The following is a 16,951-nucleotide window of genomic DNA, read 5'->3' as shown; positions in this document are numbered from 1 at the left end:
AATCAACTATTTAAAAATATTTGACTCGTTATTATCCTTATTATACGCTCTCATAAAACTTTTTTAAGACTTGACTTTAATATATATATATATATATATATATATAACCCTAAACATTTTATCTTACCACCACCCACATTTTTTTTAGACAATGAAAAGAGTAGCCAGTGAATTAAGAAAATGCAATTGTGATCAAAAGGCCATAAAACTTATTAATTTTCTCTTTTTTAATTAAAATATGAGAATTTGAAATTCCACCTTCTTGAGATGGACAAGCAATAAAGCACCACTAAGTTCAAGTGGTAATTTCTTAAACAAAAATTAAGGATTTTTCAAATATTATTTCAGTTTTCTCCACTTTTTTATTAATTAATTAATAAAAAAAAGTTAGATCTAATTACTGACAAAAAAATTTAAATTAAATTAAATTTTATATGTCATCCGAAAAACTTAACAATATACATTGAATTCATCACCATGTATTATATAATCATTATATTAAATAGTAAAGAAATTCAATAATTGTTTTGTTCTTATCTCAAGATTTAATATTTTTTTTTAATGTATTTTATTGGTTTTAAACTTATCTAACCCATGTTCACAAATAGAGATGCTTTAAGTTTTATGAATAATCAACTGTCGTTTAATGACATTTTAATGGTCAATTGCTTTTGTGGGCCCCTCCAAGGATTATATTAATTCTATTTTGTAATTACTTCCATTTTTCCTATTTTTAATTCCTTATTTTTAAATATTTAGAAAAAATGACTTTAAGGTTAGGTGGGAAATAAATAATTGTCAGAAATAGACTAATTACAACACTCCCCTCTTTAAAAAAAAATAAAAAACAATAACTTTCTGGGCAAGGCTCCCTTCCATTTTGCAAGATTAATTCAGAGAAAAATATAAATACTAATAATTATTTATATTTAATAATAATTTTAATTTTCAGTGATGGTTGGCAGGCCCCATTAAAAGTTCATGCTTGCCTTAACCCACCTTTCTTATTTCCTTATTAGCCAATTCTTCTTGGCTGGGCAAACCTAATTTTACTTGCCATTCACTCAAATATTTTATTTAAAAAATTGGGAAAAACTATAATTAATATGATGACAATAATACCACTTTGTCCACTTTTTTTTTTTAAAAAAAAAAATAAAGAAAGAAAGAGTAAGAAAAGAAAATCGTCCACCACTTTCACTATTATTTAATGTATATATTTTCACCAGATTCCTACCAAAATACAAAAATATCTATATTTTAAAAAAAATATATTTGAGAAATCATTGCAAACATATTCATCAATTCCTACTTTTAATATTTTAATTTATATTTTTTACAATTATTTCCTTATTTTTTTAATGCAATTTCCGACAGATTTAGAGAAATTTAAGAGCCTAAATTAGCTCAACAACAACGAAAAAACAAAACAAACTTTCTTTATTTTCTCAAAAACCATTTTTCCAATTCAAACCCACAATTTCAAAAATCAAAATTCACTATCAGCACTAATCCTGTTTTTCTTTTCTCAATCTCTTTTCCTTCTCCAAAAATTAAAAAAAAAAAAATAAAACCTAAATTTTCTTTAAAAAAAAAACCATTTTTTCTAAGAACATTGTTTGAGCTCTGTTTCTGCTAGCTTGAGCTCTCTAATCAAATTAAGTTAAAGCTTTCAGTTTTTGCAGATTAAATCTCAATGTAAAACTCCTCTTCTAGCTCCAACTTAGCTTTTCAAAACTCAAAGCTTTCATTTTTTTTTTAAAGTTCATTTTTTTCTTCTCTTTTGGGTTTTGAATTTTTAAGCTTGTTTTACTTACAGTGCTTTGATTTTTCAGTTTTTTTTTTTTAATGAAATTTGTTTTTAGATGATTTGAACTGAAAATCAAAATGGGTTTTTGGTAAAATCTTGAAAAACAAAAATAAAATCCACAGGGTTTAAGCATGGATGCAAGAGAAACTGTGAGTAGTAGTAGTGGAGGTGGGGTTACAGTGGTGGGATCCGATGTTCCATCGAACTACAAGATCGCTCCAAGGTCCGCCGACAACCCTAGCTCCGTCCCTGGATCCGCGCCACCTCCGCAGCCGCAACCGGCGATGGTGCCTCCGCCATCCACGGCGGCGACGTTGCCTTTGAAGAAGAAGCGAGGAAGGCCAAGAAAATATGGTCCTGACGGCAGCATCACGATGGCGTTGTCTCCAAAGCCGATATCCTCGGCAGCTCCGGCTCCGCCTCCGGTGATCGATTTCTCTGCTGAGAAACCAAGGAAAATAAAGCCGGTGAGCAAGGCAAAGTATGAGCTGGAGAATTTAGGTAAATGAATAATTTTTATAAGCACCCTTTTGAGCTGAAGGTGGTTTTTATACTTGTTTTGTGATCAAATGTGTGATTTTTGGTTTTTAAATTGGTAATTTTGTGTTGTTCAAGTACGGTTTTTATGGATGTGGGACCTGTGATATGATGCGTCAATTGAGATCTGTGTCTGGGTTTGTGGGTGGTGCTGGTTGGTTTGGAAAGATAGTGAGAGAGGTATATGGGTAGGTGTGGGAACGAGGGAATCTTGCTATTGTAAGATGTCATTTGGCCGTTCTGTCCTATTTTGGGAAGAGAATTTGTGGAAGGGTACTATATGGGGCACCTGCTTAAAGTCTGGTAAAAGTTTGCTGTGTCATGGTGAACAGAATCGGACTATAGAGAGATGTCATCAACTGGCAGGCTGACCTGCGGCAAATGGGGAAAGAAGAGAGTTGCTGTTTCCGTGATTTGTTGACATTTACTGTTTCTGTGTATTATGTCGTGTTTTCTAGGTGTTTTTTCCTTGTTGGTCTTGATATTCTTGTGTCTTATGTACTCTTGATTCTTTTTTTTTTTTTTTTTTTTTCTGCCAAGTGGGTCTGGATGTATGAATATCTGGAATAATGGTTTTGACTTGTCATATTTTCCATCTCTTATTCCGCTGGGTATTTGGTCGCCTTTCTGATTTTATCTTGTTTTTACCAATTTTCAAGGTAGAGTAGAAACATTAATTCAATGTCTAGCTGGCTGATTGAGTATCGCATGGAAGTGAAAAACCTCACCCTTCTATGATTAGTAAAGAAGATAATATTCATAATCTGGATTACTCTTGATTTGCTGAGTTATTTGCTTGACTCTTTGTCTTCCCTCTTTTGTCAGGTTGAGTATTGGGCTTGTAGAAGAATAAAATTTTATAGCTGATTTGAAATAATAGATGTGATAACCATGTAGCTACTCATTTCTTTATCTTTACAGCTTTTCATTAATGTTGCATTAATATTCAGATCCCTTATCGAATTTTAACATATACCATCAAACACAGTGCCTTCATTTTCCAACATACAGTTTATTGTATTTTACAAGACGGCCAATATTTATTATCACAAGGGATTCAATATAAATTAGAGCCGCATAATTTGTAATTAATAATTTTTTTTCATTTTTTTATTAAGGTTGCAATGTGCTCATCATGACAAAAAAATAATGAGCTTTCTTATGAAGATTCTTTTTTGATATGTGCCTTACGTGTTTTCCTCCTTGTTCTGGATTAGAGTGGAGTGGAGTGGTTAGCGTAGGAGTTACTTGGTTTCTAAAAGGTTTTCTAGACATTGCTTATCACTTATTAACCCAAAAGGGTTTGATTGAAATGGTTACCATTCTCCTTATTTGTTGTTTAATGTTTTGGTAGTCCTATCATTCCACAAAAGAAAATCTGAGTTTGAACTATATAGGCTGCCTGCACTAGGCAACCTAAGCCCCTAGAGAATATGTCTTGATAACTCTTGTGGCATTGGTGCTTCAATTCCTTCCTTTACTATTTTTCTTTTTTGAGGCAGCAGTGCTGAATGCTTTGATACATGAAGTTGAGATTCCTCTTGTGAATAATATGGTATCTTAGCGTGGCTATGCAGTGTTATTATTTTCAATTATAGTGTGATATAAAGAATCTCCCTAGTAATGTATAGGGCTATGGAAATAAAATGATAGGTAGTGCCAGTAGCCCACCATGTCTACTTGGCAATGGCTTGCCCATTGCATGAGATGGTTTGAAGGTCTTTACTGTTGGCTGCTGGCTAGGGGGAAGGTTTTCTCCTTATTATTCTTGATTTCAACACAAGGATTCAAGTCATCTTGATACTTTATAGATTTCATATACTAAGGTAATACTGTCATTTGTATTGCTCTCATGCATCTAACTACAATCAGTTGCCTAGAAAATATACTTGATTGTTTTATCAACTGATTCTGACTAAAGCTAAGGAACTCAAAAGTTCCGTCTCTCTCTCTCTCTCTCTCTCTCTCTCTCCCTCAATTTCAGAAGCAGAATCTCCTTCTGAATATGATTATTTTATGGTACTTCACCCATTATTTTTCTAATATCAGTTGGTGAGCTGAAGTTCATATCTACTATTTTTCATATGATTTAGGCAAATGAAAGTTGGCAGTTCAATCTATGGTACTTTGAAATTTCTCCAATTCTCTGCATTATTTTCTCCAATTCTCTGCATTATTTACCTGTTTCTTTCCAGTGCATTTTACGTTTTTGCTAATTACATGAAGTGAGAATTTCCACATTACTAATCTTTTGGTGATTTCCCCTTGTAGGTGAATGGGTTGCATGCTCTGTTGGTGCTAATTTTACTCCCCACATCTTAACTGTCAATGCTGGCGAGGTACATAATGAGCATAACTGGCATACTTTTGTAGCTCTGCCTTGTACTGGCATGATAATATTTTTTCATGTTATATTTGTTGATTTTAAAGGAAACATATATGAATTTCATGCTGAACTTATTGATGAATAACTGTGAATTAATAAGGAAAGCCCATAATATTTGTTTAAATCATTTGTTGGAGTGATTTGAGATTAAGGAAAATGTGACTATAACTTTACGTGCTAATGCCAGCTAATTTTATTTTCTTTAGATACTTAATGTTCAATGCTGTGTTTTATCTGCTTTAAAGTTTTTTTGGGTTGGCTTACTGTAAATGGAATTCTTACTATGATTATTTAGGATGTTACAATGAAGATCATATCATTTTCTCAACAAGGCCCTCGAGCTTTATGCATCCTTTCTGCAAATGGTGTGATCTCAAGTGTTACACTTCGTCAACCTGATTCCTCTGGGGGCACGCTAACATATGAGGTGATGCATGAGTTTTTTTTTTTTCTTTTTCCCCTCCTTGTAGTTGTCTTAGAGCATCTTGGTGCTACTTTGCATGGTTCTCACTCATGCTACTTTTTTAACATCCCCATGCATGTTTTTCAAGATAAACCCACCATTTAGGCAATTTTCACGTTCATGAACTTTCAGCTTTGTTTTAAGAGGCTTCTCTTCTACAGCTTCTTTTGAACTTGGGTTCTTTCCCTTCGAGCTGGACTCTGGTTCTGTTCACTTAAACATTGTCTTTCTTTGAACATTTTAAATTCTCAAAAACATGGGACAAACCATTGACATGGATCAAACATGTTGCAATCTGCAACTGTACAAGTCCCCATAGGTTCTCTAGTGACATATAAATGGTACACTTTATTTATTTTTGAGATCAGGATGAATTCTCTTTCTGTTCTGGGTAACAAGCAAGAATGGATGACGTCATCTGGGAATAGGGAATGAAAATTTGATTAGTGTTATTCATGAAGCTAGCCTAGCATTAAAGGGATAAGAGGGTTAATCTGTGTTTCCAATTCCAGTGTTAAGATTGTGTTACACTGGAAATATTTGCTAATTATCTCATCCATGGGCATTGTATTGCTTTTGTATGGTCATGTCTATTTTCTTCCCTGTTATACAACAATAATCAGTGGAAACCCAATCTCCTCCTTTGGATTTCTTCCAGGGACGTTTTGAGATTCTGTCTTTATCTGGTTCATTCATGCCAAGTGAAAGTGGAGGAACTAGGAGCCGATCTGGTGGGATGAGTGTGTCATTGGCAAGTCCAGATGGACGAGTTGTAGGTGGTGGAGTTGCAGGTCTGTTGGTAGCTGCAAGTCCCATTCAGGTTTGTCTTGTCAAGATGCATCATCTTCTCTATTTTTCTCTGCATTCCGTCCATGGGAATCTGAAATGTGGTGGAAGATATTCTGTATAAAAATGACAGTTGTTGCAGATGGTTTCTCCAAAGTGCAAGGGCACATGATTCTGACATTTTTCCCCGGCTTTTTCGTATAATTGCTCAGGTTGTAGTAGGCAGTTTTTTGGCAGGGAACCAACATGAGCAGAAACCAAAGAAGCAGAAACCTGACTCCATTTCAACTGTTGTCACACCAACTGTTGCCATGCCAATTTCTACTGCTGATCCAAAACCCAATTTGTCATCTTCCTCCTTCCGTGGAGATAGTTGGTCTCCTTTGCCATCAGATTCGAGGAATAAGCCAACTGATATTAATGTGTCTTTGCCAGCAGGTTAAATTGGTTCACTTTACGGGTGGATTAATCTGTTCATCACTGACGACGAGGCTCAATTTCCACTCGTAGAAACTCACCTTCATGTGTTGTCTGTAAAATCTATTAAATATTTCAGAAATGGCACGTTTATTTTACCCCTTTTGTTTTGGGGTAGAGTTTTAGTTAGTTAGCCAATTAGTTAGGCTCCTGCTGCTGTTGTGTCATGTAGAATATTTGACGTACTTCACAGCTAGAGTTGCCTTTGGGAGTTGTGGATTGTCTGAAAATTGTTGTTCTAACATTTCATTTTGCATTATTTTGTACTTTCTTTTTTGTAGGATCCTTTATGGGGTTCTAATTTGAGGGAGTTTTTGTTTTCCGACTTTTGTTTCAGTTAACCTAATTTTTCTTTGGTTACAAACTTTTCCCTTGTTTTAATAATAGTCATCTGATGAATACTAGCTAGCCATGGACAAAATTCTGCAACTCCAAAATGAATCAGATCATCTTATGGTTTCTCTTTCGTTTGATTTGTAAGCTTCACAGATAATCATAATATGGTTCTACCAAATTATTCCTGTTTAATTTCTTTTTCCCTTTTCTTTTAAATGTTACATTAACGGCTGAAAATAGCAGTGCCTTTGTACATTATAGTCTTGCATTTTGTTTATAATATAATTTCTGAGTGTGAACCTCACAAAGTAAAATCAATTATTTCAGCCAAACTAAACGTCAACCGAAAGCATTTTCCTCTCCAAGCAAATGATAATTACCATCAAAGTCAGCTCCCAATCCTGTCAAATATTTTAAAATTATTAAAACTTAGAAAAAAAAAAAAAAATTCCCTAGTCTGAAATCTAAGAAATTCATAAGTAGAAGCTCCCTGTGCCAGATGGAGAGGAGAGGAAAGGCCGGCTGCATCATGTTCTAATTACCAATGATTAGGTCAATGAAACGATTGCTTGTTTGGTTGTTAGCATTTAGCATATTCTATTAAATCTGTTTACTTCAAATCATCCCCCAGAATCTAAGCGTGCTTTTGTCATCCATGCTGTTGTCTTATTTTGAATACTTGAATGATTATTGCTGGTGCATGGAAATTCCCCCATAACAAGGGATTAAATAAAGGATCAAAGAAACTTTATTCATAAGACGATAATTAATTAGAAAAAAAAATTAATTTCTTATGTTTAAAGTAATTTTTGTATTGTGATGAGCCATTCAATCAGTAATTTAGCATTCTAAATTATCTATTTATATAATTAATAGGTCAGGAGTTTTAGATCTTTTAAAATAATATTCATAAAAATAGAATTGACTAATAAAATAAACTTTTTAGATTTAATATAAATTAAGATCAAGAAATTAAATAATAAATTAATATTAAGCAGGAAAATTTTGAAATTAGAATTTTACTCATAATTTTTATGTATAATTTTCAAAAAAGTTGATCTTTAATTTTAATGTATTTTTTTAAATTACTATTTACTCCTTAAAATTTTTAAAATTAAAATTTTAACTATGAATTTCAGTATATTTTTAAAAACTACAATTTACCCTCCAATATTTTTATCTTTGTATAAATTAATTTATATTTTTTATAATATTTAATTTTTTTTTAATATTTTATATTTTTATTTTAGCTCTTATATTTTTTTAAAATTTTACTTTTTTTTTCCCTCTCCAAAATTGAATTTCTAGTTCCCCTGACATTAAGATCGGATTTGAAGTGAATGTATTACACTAAGAAGCATAAAAAAATAAATAAATAAATAAATAAATAATTAAAAAAAAACACCAAATTTTAGATAGATGTGGAATGGCCCAAAAAAACACAAAAGTGTTTGATCAGATAGCGTAAACAAGGAAATAATAATAGAAATTTCTAGGCATCTTATACCTGGAAGTTTATATTACTTGATTGAATGGACTAAATGCATTTTCTATGGTTTATTTGTAGTATTCTAATAATATACTTCACTACACTTTCTTAGAATGTACTTCTTCAGCACTCTTCCTCTTCCAGCATATCATCCTATAAATTGCAAATTGAAGACAATCAGCAGATTAAAATTATGTACAACAGAATATATATATAAAAGCATCAATATCATCCACCATTTTTTATTTTTCTTGGACATGGAGCTTATTGTGTCACCTGCACTTGTGTTCTTGATTCTGTCTTTGGCTGCTACTTTGGTCCTCAACTTTTCATCCTCTCTTTTCTTGTTTTCAATGTTCAACACCATAATCTTGGCTGTCGTTTTTGGAAATTGTAGGCCCTCTGTGGAAGAAGTTGATGGGGCCTGGTATTCTTTCCAGTCTTCATATGAAGATGGACAAGACTCATACGATAATATTGTTAAGGATGAAGATAATGATAGTGATGTTGATGATGATGATGATCAAAGGGAAAACTATTTTTCTGATGGCTATGATGAAGATGATGATGATAGTGGCAGCGATGGTGAAATTGGTTGGGAAGATGATGATGAAGAAATTGATGATAATTTGCAGAGAAGAATTGAAGACTTCATTGCTAAGGTTAACAAAGGATGGAGGGAAGAATGGTTAAGGGAAAATCATCAGAATCAGACGTCGAAGCTTGGCTAATGCCTATTTCTTCACATGCATGTAAATGTCCTTGCTGGTTTTTGTTAATACCCATTTTTGTAGGGGATTTTGTTCTTCAAGTTCCTTTTTGTTTTTCTTTTTAATTTGGCCCATGGTTTGTTGATGCGTCCAATTTTTAGGAACACTCAAATGTATCTCCCATGGATAAATAGTGAAATCGATGTACTTCATTTTTTTTTTTAATTTCATTAGTCATATTCTTTTGTTGTGTTATCATCTACTCAATTTGTTGATGTTAGAAATCTATGCTAAATATAATCTAATTTTGTCTCTCTAGTTTTTAGGGGGAGATTTTTCTCTATCCTCTCTTTTTCTACCGATTTTTGAGCCTTGCTCTGCCCTCTGCATAAGGGAAGGTTGCCTTTCTCTAGCTTGGTGTGTGGTTGTCTTCCCACCCCCCTCCTCCCCTCCCCACCACTGAATAGGGGTGTATATACTTTTTTGAGTTATGTCTTTGTGTAGAGCAATTGTATTGGAGAGGGTATGTTATGGATATGTTTTGCTCCAATGGTGGTTTGTGAAAGCTCTTTGGATCTATGGGAGGTTGGGTTTGTCTCGACGTAGAAACCATGGAGACTAAGAGTTAGCCTACATGCTTGTTGCGCCCATCCCCTCTGACTAAAATGAGAATGAGATGCCAATGTGACTCTGTCTTTCTCCTGCCCTCCTTCCTTCTTGTTATACCTATAATTTCAACAATCTATCCTATGTGAAATCTCACATTTACAAAACACAAACATATTAAGATTTAATGATATCTTAGGATACTAATTTTAACATTTGAATTTTGAAATTGGACTTAATTTTTAATATGATATTAGAATTAACTCTATATTTCTCATTAACATGTTTATATGCACTCCCTTCCTTGATAAGTTAATCATATTTTACATATTAAAAAAATCACATTTATGCATATATACGTATTTATAATTTGTTTTAGTATATATTGGATGGATACTATACTTTTGATTTTGGCATTAGCATTTTTGTAACCACGAAGTAGACTGTAGTTGAATGAATGGAGAAACTACAACCAATACAGTGCGGACGTTCACTGTTTCTGTTTGACCATTATTTTACATAATTAATCAGCTTTTCACGCCGTCGTTTAATGTCTTCCGTTTTCAACGATTTCAAAACAATCAAACAGCAAGATGGGGACCTCAGGAATTTCCTTATGATTAGAAGCAACAACTTGGTCAAATAACCCGAGGCCGAGGACATCGCTCGTTGAGATATTATATTATTTTACTAGCTTCAAGAAGTCAGCTCCTATCCAGGGATGTAAAATGTTTCGGTAATAGGCCTTCACTGTGCAAAGCTCTACGACTTCTCGTTTAGTTTGGCAAATCAGCAAGGAATAGAATACTATTCTAGACTGAAATTCTTGGCTTTGGCGCCTATTGGAATATATATATATATATATATAAATAAACTAAGTTTTCCTTAATTGTCGTGACTCGGTGTTCCCTAAGAAGAGTTTAACTTATTAATGTTTTAATTTTTTAATTAATTATATTTATAATTTAATAAGATAATAAATTATATGCAGTGACCAGCTTATAGCTTTTTTTTAGATGACCATTGAATGTCAAAGTTAATGGCAACTTTTTTTCACTTACAATTATTTAATAATTAAATTAAATATATTTTTAATTTTTCTTCTTTATTTTACTTATTTTAATTATAGAAGTTAATTAATTTATTTTTTATAAAAAAATAATTGAAAGAGTGATAAAAATTACTACGTTATTGCAAATCTAAATTAGACAAATTAAAAATAAAGTGTTAAGGTGAAAATATTATAATTATATGCTATTAATTTTAATAATTAAATTATATAAAAAATATTAAAAATAATTTTAATAAAAATAAAATATTAAAATTTAAATTAGATATAAAAAAATTAATTTCTATCATTTAATTTAGAATCGCAACTTTCTAGTTGAAATTTTAAATTAAGAAATAATTAGTATATAGAATAATTATTCCATTGCTATGGAATAGCTATTCAGTGTAAAGGAAATTCGAGCCACTGGACCTGTTCCTCCATAAGACAAACCTTGGTAATTGATATAAATCAATTTTTATCTCGAACCCTTTTTTTCACCAACTTTTAAGTATTCAAGTAGCTGGGATTACATGGGAGGAATACAAAACAATCAAAAGAAAATGCTTCTTCCTCATTAAATAGCAGATTGCACAAGCAGTTAAGTTACTTTCTTTAAGTTCCAACAGCCACAAGCCAATCTGGTGAACATCGTATACGCTAACCAAGACCAGCTGATGGATCTCTAGGACGTGCATCAACATCTACTGGAGGTGGCCTGATTATACGATCAATGAGCCCATATTCAAGGGCCTTCTGAGCATTGAAGCGTTTCATTCTGCTCAAGTCCTTGTTAATCTTCGCATGCATAGTAAACATGTTCTTACTTTGCCCAGACTATGTTATTGAACAATATGCACCGCCCATAAATCTTGCGAGACAAGCAATTTAAATGATTTAAAAGAAGAGTATAAAAAGAAAGGGGAGAAAGATTCATGTGAACATTGTTGTTTTGGTAGGTATCTACGAGTCACATTTATCATTAAAGATCTCAAGCAATGTTGCTTTTTATGGTTGCAAAATAAACAAACAATGAAAACCAGTGGATTAAAGGAAGCAAAAGACAGGGCAGTAGAAAGTCCTTCATTGACACACTAACCTTCTCAGAAGATTGTCCAGTTTTCTTAGCCAACTCGTTGTAAAGATAGTCCTTGATCCTAAGAAGCTCATTTGTTTCATTACGAATGTCATCAGCCTGTGAGCATGTCAGCATATCATTACAAACAAGCATGATGGCTGCGGATTGAGATATAAAGTACAGCTTTTCTTAAGATAAGCTAATGGCATTAATACCTGACCACGAGCAGCCCCTGCTGGTGATTGTGGAGCAATCCTTGAAAGAGGCATTGCAGAGCGATTACCCTTCAACACAGAAGAAATTTCCTAAGAGAGTCTCAAGGTGGAAATTCAGGCTTCAACCACAATATAGCACATTGCAAACAATTAAAAAAATTACATAAAGTAGAAGAGATAATGCAGAAGAAATCATCTATATAATATTCTGCAATGAATTGTGAGGGTACAGCTAATGAGACTACAATTTCCTAATATACCAATTCAATAAATCTACCATGTGATCAATATGATAAAATATACAGTAGATACCATCTAGAATGTGGAATAAAGTTATCCAGCACCAGTTAAAATTTGTTCTAGTAGCTGAATTTTATGGGAACCAATTCCCCAAACTGTGTAACTCTTATTTAGTATTGACTTCACAACCTACCTGATGGAGAGTAGCAACCAAAATTTCATCCATCCAGATACCAATAGAAGAAGACATTACCTGTTCCCCAGCAGCAAGAAGAAAACCCGCTAGATTATAGGAAAATCCCACACAATGGGTACCAACAGGACTTTTTAAGCTCTGCGTACTGTCATAGATAGCTAAGGTTCGAGTAAGCTGCAAATGAATGACCTTTTATCAGAAATGTACCATAATATAAGCCATAAAACTAAGTAAATAACAGTCTGTCAACTACGACTTGATTTATGAAGAACTCATGTCTCCACCAGGACCATTAATGTATAAATAGATCCTCTTGGAATCATCAACAGTATCAAGTACAACATTGTTGCCAATATTTGGTTGCTAAATTCTTCATCTATATTTTGTCCATTGAAGATCACATGCTGTCGGTAGTGTAGCAAATGAAGTTAAGTTAGCTTTTGAGCATGCATAAAGCAAATTTAAAAAGCTACAAGGTACTTCATAAAGAAACCTGTAACCCACAGAAAGTAAAACTCCACAGCATTGTGAAATCAGGTCATTCATTAATCTTTCTATCTTGCTTGCAAGGGACATCCAAGAATAAATTTTGGAGACCGCTATACACACCCAATAAATTAACAGAACTTTGTCACAGAAAAATTTCAATGAGCAGGTTCATATGAGAGTTAAATTGAATCATCAAGTTATCCACCTAGAGAGCACAGACATCTACTTAGTGTGGTGATGCAGGAAATAAGTTTTCCAGTCCCTTTTGTGCTCAATCCATAGTAACAGCCATAACTACAATCTCTAGAAAAATAAACCTTGATCAACTTACCAGGGCATTACACAAATCAACCCATTGCCCAGTTCCCTCACCAGGAGTTCTATAGGGCACTCTTGGTGTACTTATGGGCATCATTCTAACTCCGCCCTTATTGGTCTATGGTTACGAGTCCTGTGACCACATAAATTTATCACACAAAACAAAAACATAGCACAAGAAAACAATGCTCGAGCCTCAAAGTGGAATACTAGATGCACAATGTGGTTGCTTGCTCTGCAAATTCAAACAGACTGACTTAGATTAACCCTTAACATATGTTACAACCATAAAGGAAACTAAGTCAAGGTTTCAGTAGGGAAACAATGTTTCCACAGTTCGAGAATATTCTATGTAAAAGCACGTCTATCATGTAATCAAAGTATAATTACCTGCATTGGAGGCTCCTGTTAACCCTGGAATAGAATTCTGTTGTCAAATTAGGCCTCCCAGTTCCATACAGACCTAATTTTTAAAAATATATATATTAAATTGAAAAAAAGGGAAAAGACACAGATTTTAGAGGCAAGAGTGGGGCAAATGAGCAGACTTGGAGATTGAAGCTTCAATGCTGAAAATAACTTGGTTCCACAACTGCCAAAAGATAAACGATGAATCGATTACAGTTAAGATACCTTAAATTACAGCCATTTCTACAAAAAAGTGCATATGCGTATACAAATGGGGAGCATAGCATATGTGTTAGGATAGAAAGAGAGGAACCTGAGAGAAGTTTGGTTGAGGTTTGTATTGAGAGAGCGCCATTTTCACTCTGTTGGATCGAAGAAGATGAAAACTTCAGCTTTTGGAACCAACACATTTTGATGGCTGGATAGGGAACGGTGGTGTGGTGCCGGTATTATTATAAACCTTCATCTTGAACTTATGCTGGCCGTTCGATTTAGGTATCACAATAGATGAACTTTATTAGTTAGTTTTAATTATTATTTATTCTTTTTCCTCTCTCAAATATATTTATTTATTTAAAATTTTATTGTATTTTGAAAATTTTTTAAAGAAAAGGACTACTAATAAGCAGAATGCCCTGCGATGTTCTCCAAGTACTTATCAGTATCCAGAACCCAAAGGCCACGGATTAGGTGCCAAGAAAATAACAATATCATAGCAACTGTCTCCAATTCTCAATCTCTCATGTTTGTATGATGCTTCATTTTCCCCAACAAGTTCATAATTTAAACCAATCCAAATAAAAATAACTCATGAAGTAAAATAGAATGGCAATGCATAAAGATGAGATCATCAAATCTAATTGACATTATGAAAGTTCAACTGGCCATTTGAAGAACTCCACTGAAAAACACGTATTGAGAAAAGCAACAAAAGTTCTTACAAGAGGACGCTTTGACTTCAGAAAAAAGAGCTGTTCTTTGCATCTGACATATGAGAATAACGAAATTGCTAAAAATACAAGTTAAAGTAAGTGCTTATGAGATGTATGCATGTCTCAATAACTCCTCCATGATATAAAGAAAAGGAAAGAAAACTGAATCAATTCGGCTTCTCATAGGAATTCTGGTCTCTAAAGTCAGCAATAGCACTTCGTATCATTTCAGAAACATGGGGTTGTACAAAGAGGTGAGTGCTATCCATAACATGAATAATGAACTTCTGCGAAGCAGGCAAAGAAGAATTCAAATTGATAATGAATTGCGCCATGGGTATGTCACTGCAATATAAACATAACCAGATTCCTTCAGTGACAGAACAAGCAACGGTTGCCCTCAAACTATAGAATTAACAACAAAAATGTACAAACTCAAGAATGAATTTCTACTTGCTAGTCAGGAAACTTGTAAGGGTTATTAAGGTCAGAATATTCTTTTACCAGGATATGAACAATCCTTTAGTGGCATTAACCATCTTGTACCAGCAATCTTAAGAGTTTGAAGCACCGAAAAAACCTATACCATCAGAGAGAAAGCAGAACATTTCTGATCATTGCTACCCATGATCCAAACATAAAAGAAAATCATTTATATATTAATTAACTAAAATATGATAAAATCAATTTTTTGCAGGTATATTTATATCAAAGACGAATGACTGGGATTCAAAAGTTGAAAACAATCTCCAAATTCGAGGAACTATTAGAAAAAAATTTTAAATTGAGGAGCCTCCTCTTAAGAAAGCAACTACCATAAGCCAGAAAGCTCCCCTACAAAGGGCTCTTTACCATGATAGGCAGAGAAGAATCCACAGATCTGTTAATTCTGGTAGAAGGAGCGTACAATTTCAATACCATCAAGGAAAATTCCAGTTAATATTGAACATATGGGCAATAAGGAGGAGCTATAATAAATGATAAAGAGTATGATTCAAAAATAAGACATCGACTAACAACAAAAGAACCTAGGGAAGAAGCCTTTAGATTGAACCCATCAGAAACACTCGATTCATTTGCCGTTGAGCACAAAAGGTTCAGAGGAAATTACAACTGAGACACACCAATCATTCCATCCTTCTATATGCCCCAAAAGTAAGCTCAGACTTCTTAAACATATTTGATTCAAAAGTAAATCAAATGTTACTCACCGGAAATGGATGGTTTTTAAGCAGATAGCCACCAACGGAAACGGTCGAGAGAGAGGGCGAGAGGGCGGGTTGGTTACGGAGAAGAATCCGAATTAGGACGGATTATGCCGTGTGATCACAAGTCGAGCCGGTTCTATGATCGGTTCTCACTGGTTCAACTGATTTCGATTTTAATGACTTGAGAACTCATTGTTTACCCTCTAATCATAGATTATAGTATAATAATAATAATAATAATCATGATACAACATTATTGTTGGTGTACATCCAGTGGAAACAGCTGGTGTACATCCGATGGAAATGTTTTTGTTGTTGGATTGAGAAATTAAGGTGTATAAGCTTTAGAGAAGCTATAATAATTTACCATAAAAATGAAAGGAATTGTTTAAAGAGAAGTTAGTAAAAATATATTAGATGGGCGCTCTGGATCTTTTTACTAGAAGTATTAAAATTCTCATATTTTTTAGAAAAATAGCTACTAAAGAATATGTTCAGACTTCACATCTAGATTAGTATGCTTTTAAATCTACAACAATAAAACAGTATGTGACTCTTGAAATTTCCTCAGTTTTTATCCCTTCATAGAGAAAACAGAAATATTCTAATATCCGTTATAAAGCTGTCAGAGTGACAAAAAATCTAATTCATATATATTTTTTGGTGAAAACATTATACAAAGTTGTACAATTTTTTTTAATGTTTTTTCATAAAAATGAAAAAAAAAAAAAAAAACACGCCGTTGCCGTTTTAATGCCAATTTGTCCAGTGTCATCCTATTTTCAATATTATTTTCTGCCGTTGCAAATGAAGTAAATGGGTCATTTCTGAAGAAGAACTATAACTTATAAATCGAGAAGAAATTTACTGTTTTCTTTTTTTTTTTTTTTTGAACATTGTTTTTTAAGTGAATAATCTTCTTAAGTTGGCCATTTTGATCGAATTAATAATGAATCGAGTAGCGTCTAAATCAAATTCAGATCAAATTTGGAGTTTAAAACAAATAAAGGCGTGGAATTAAAATAAAACTTTGAATTTAATTTGATTATATCCATAATCTGTTAGGAAAAGAAAACGAGAATTTCACTTGTTTCATCATTCCAAATAGCAAAAGAATATCTAATCAAGGATTTTATTCGAAAACAACTCAAGCAGAAGAACTAGCAATGCATGCTGAAGGACCAAATATATAGAAGGGAATCATTGACCAAGGAGGAGA

The 16,951-nt window shown here is 33.2% G+C and overlaps 3 protein-coding genes and 1 pseudogene across 12 annotated transcripts; 2 read left to right on the top strand and 2 right to left on the bottom strand.

Annotated features, from left to right (window-relative positions):
- The first annotated feature begins 1,243 nt into the window (after positions 1-1,243).
- Positions 1,244-6,823, top strand: LOC110631867 (AT-hook motif nuclear-localized protein 1). Its single transcript, XM_058138089.1, has 5 exons — positions 1,244-2,311; positions 4,619-4,686; positions 5,029-5,160; positions 5,855-6,016; positions 6,195-6,823. The coding sequence occupies exons 1-5, from the start codon at positions 1,942-1,944 to the stop codon at positions 6,423-6,425; spliced, it is 963 nt and encodes a 320-aa protein (XP_057994072.1). The 5' UTR covers positions 1,244-1,941; the 3' UTR covers positions 6,426-6,823.
- A 1,718-nt stretch (positions 6,824-8,541) lies between these two features.
- LOC110631829 (pheromone-processing carboxypeptidase KEX1-like) lies at positions 8,542-9,015 on the top strand. Its single transcript, XM_021779796.2, has one exon. The coding sequence runs from the start codon at positions 8,542-8,544 to the stop codon at positions 9,013-9,015; it is 474 nt and encodes a 157-aa protein (XP_021635488.1).
- A 2,510-nt stretch (positions 9,016-11,525) lies between these two features.
- On the bottom strand, positions 11,526-13,949 carry LOC110631827 (ATP-dependent Clp protease proteolytic subunit-related protein 2, chloroplastic-like; annotated as a pseudogene).
- A 485-nt stretch (positions 13,950-14,434) lies between these two features.
- LOC110631840 (general transcription and DNA repair factor IIH subunit TFB5) lies at positions 14,435-16,020 on the bottom strand. 10 transcript variants are annotated; one of them, XM_058137798.1, is made up of 4 exons: positions 15,542-15,724; positions 15,340-15,413; positions 15,029-15,104; positions 14,435-14,869 (listed from the first exon to the last, which is right to left on the bottom strand). In XM_058137798.1, exons 3-4 carry the CDS (start codon positions 15,061-15,063, stop codon positions 14,692-14,694), a joined length of 213 nt encoding a protein of 70 aa, XP_057993781.1. In that variant the 5' UTR covers positions 15,064-15,104; positions 15,340-15,413; positions 15,542-15,724; the 3' UTR covers positions 14,435-14,691. The 10 variants fall into 10 exon arrangements, with proteins under 10 accessions (XP_057993781.1, XP_057993780.1, XP_057993782.1 ...); XM_058137797.1 differs by having other exon boundaries at positions 15,377-15,413; XM_058137799.1 differs by having other exon boundaries at positions 15,553-15,723.
- Between the last annotated feature and the right edge of the window lie 931 nt (positions 16,021-16,951).

This window comes from Hevea brasiliensis, chromosome 16 (genome assembly GCF_030052815.1).
Source record: "Hevea brasiliensis isolate MT/VB/25A 57/8 chromosome 16, ASM3005281v1, whole genome shotgun sequence".
Taxonomy (NCBI): domain Eukaryota; kingdom Viridiplantae; phylum Streptophyta; class Magnoliopsida; order Malpighiales; family Euphorbiaceae; genus Hevea; species Hevea brasiliensis.
The sequence above is the reverse complement of the archived record's forward strand: the minus strand, read 5'-3'. Positions and strand labels throughout refer to the sequence as shown.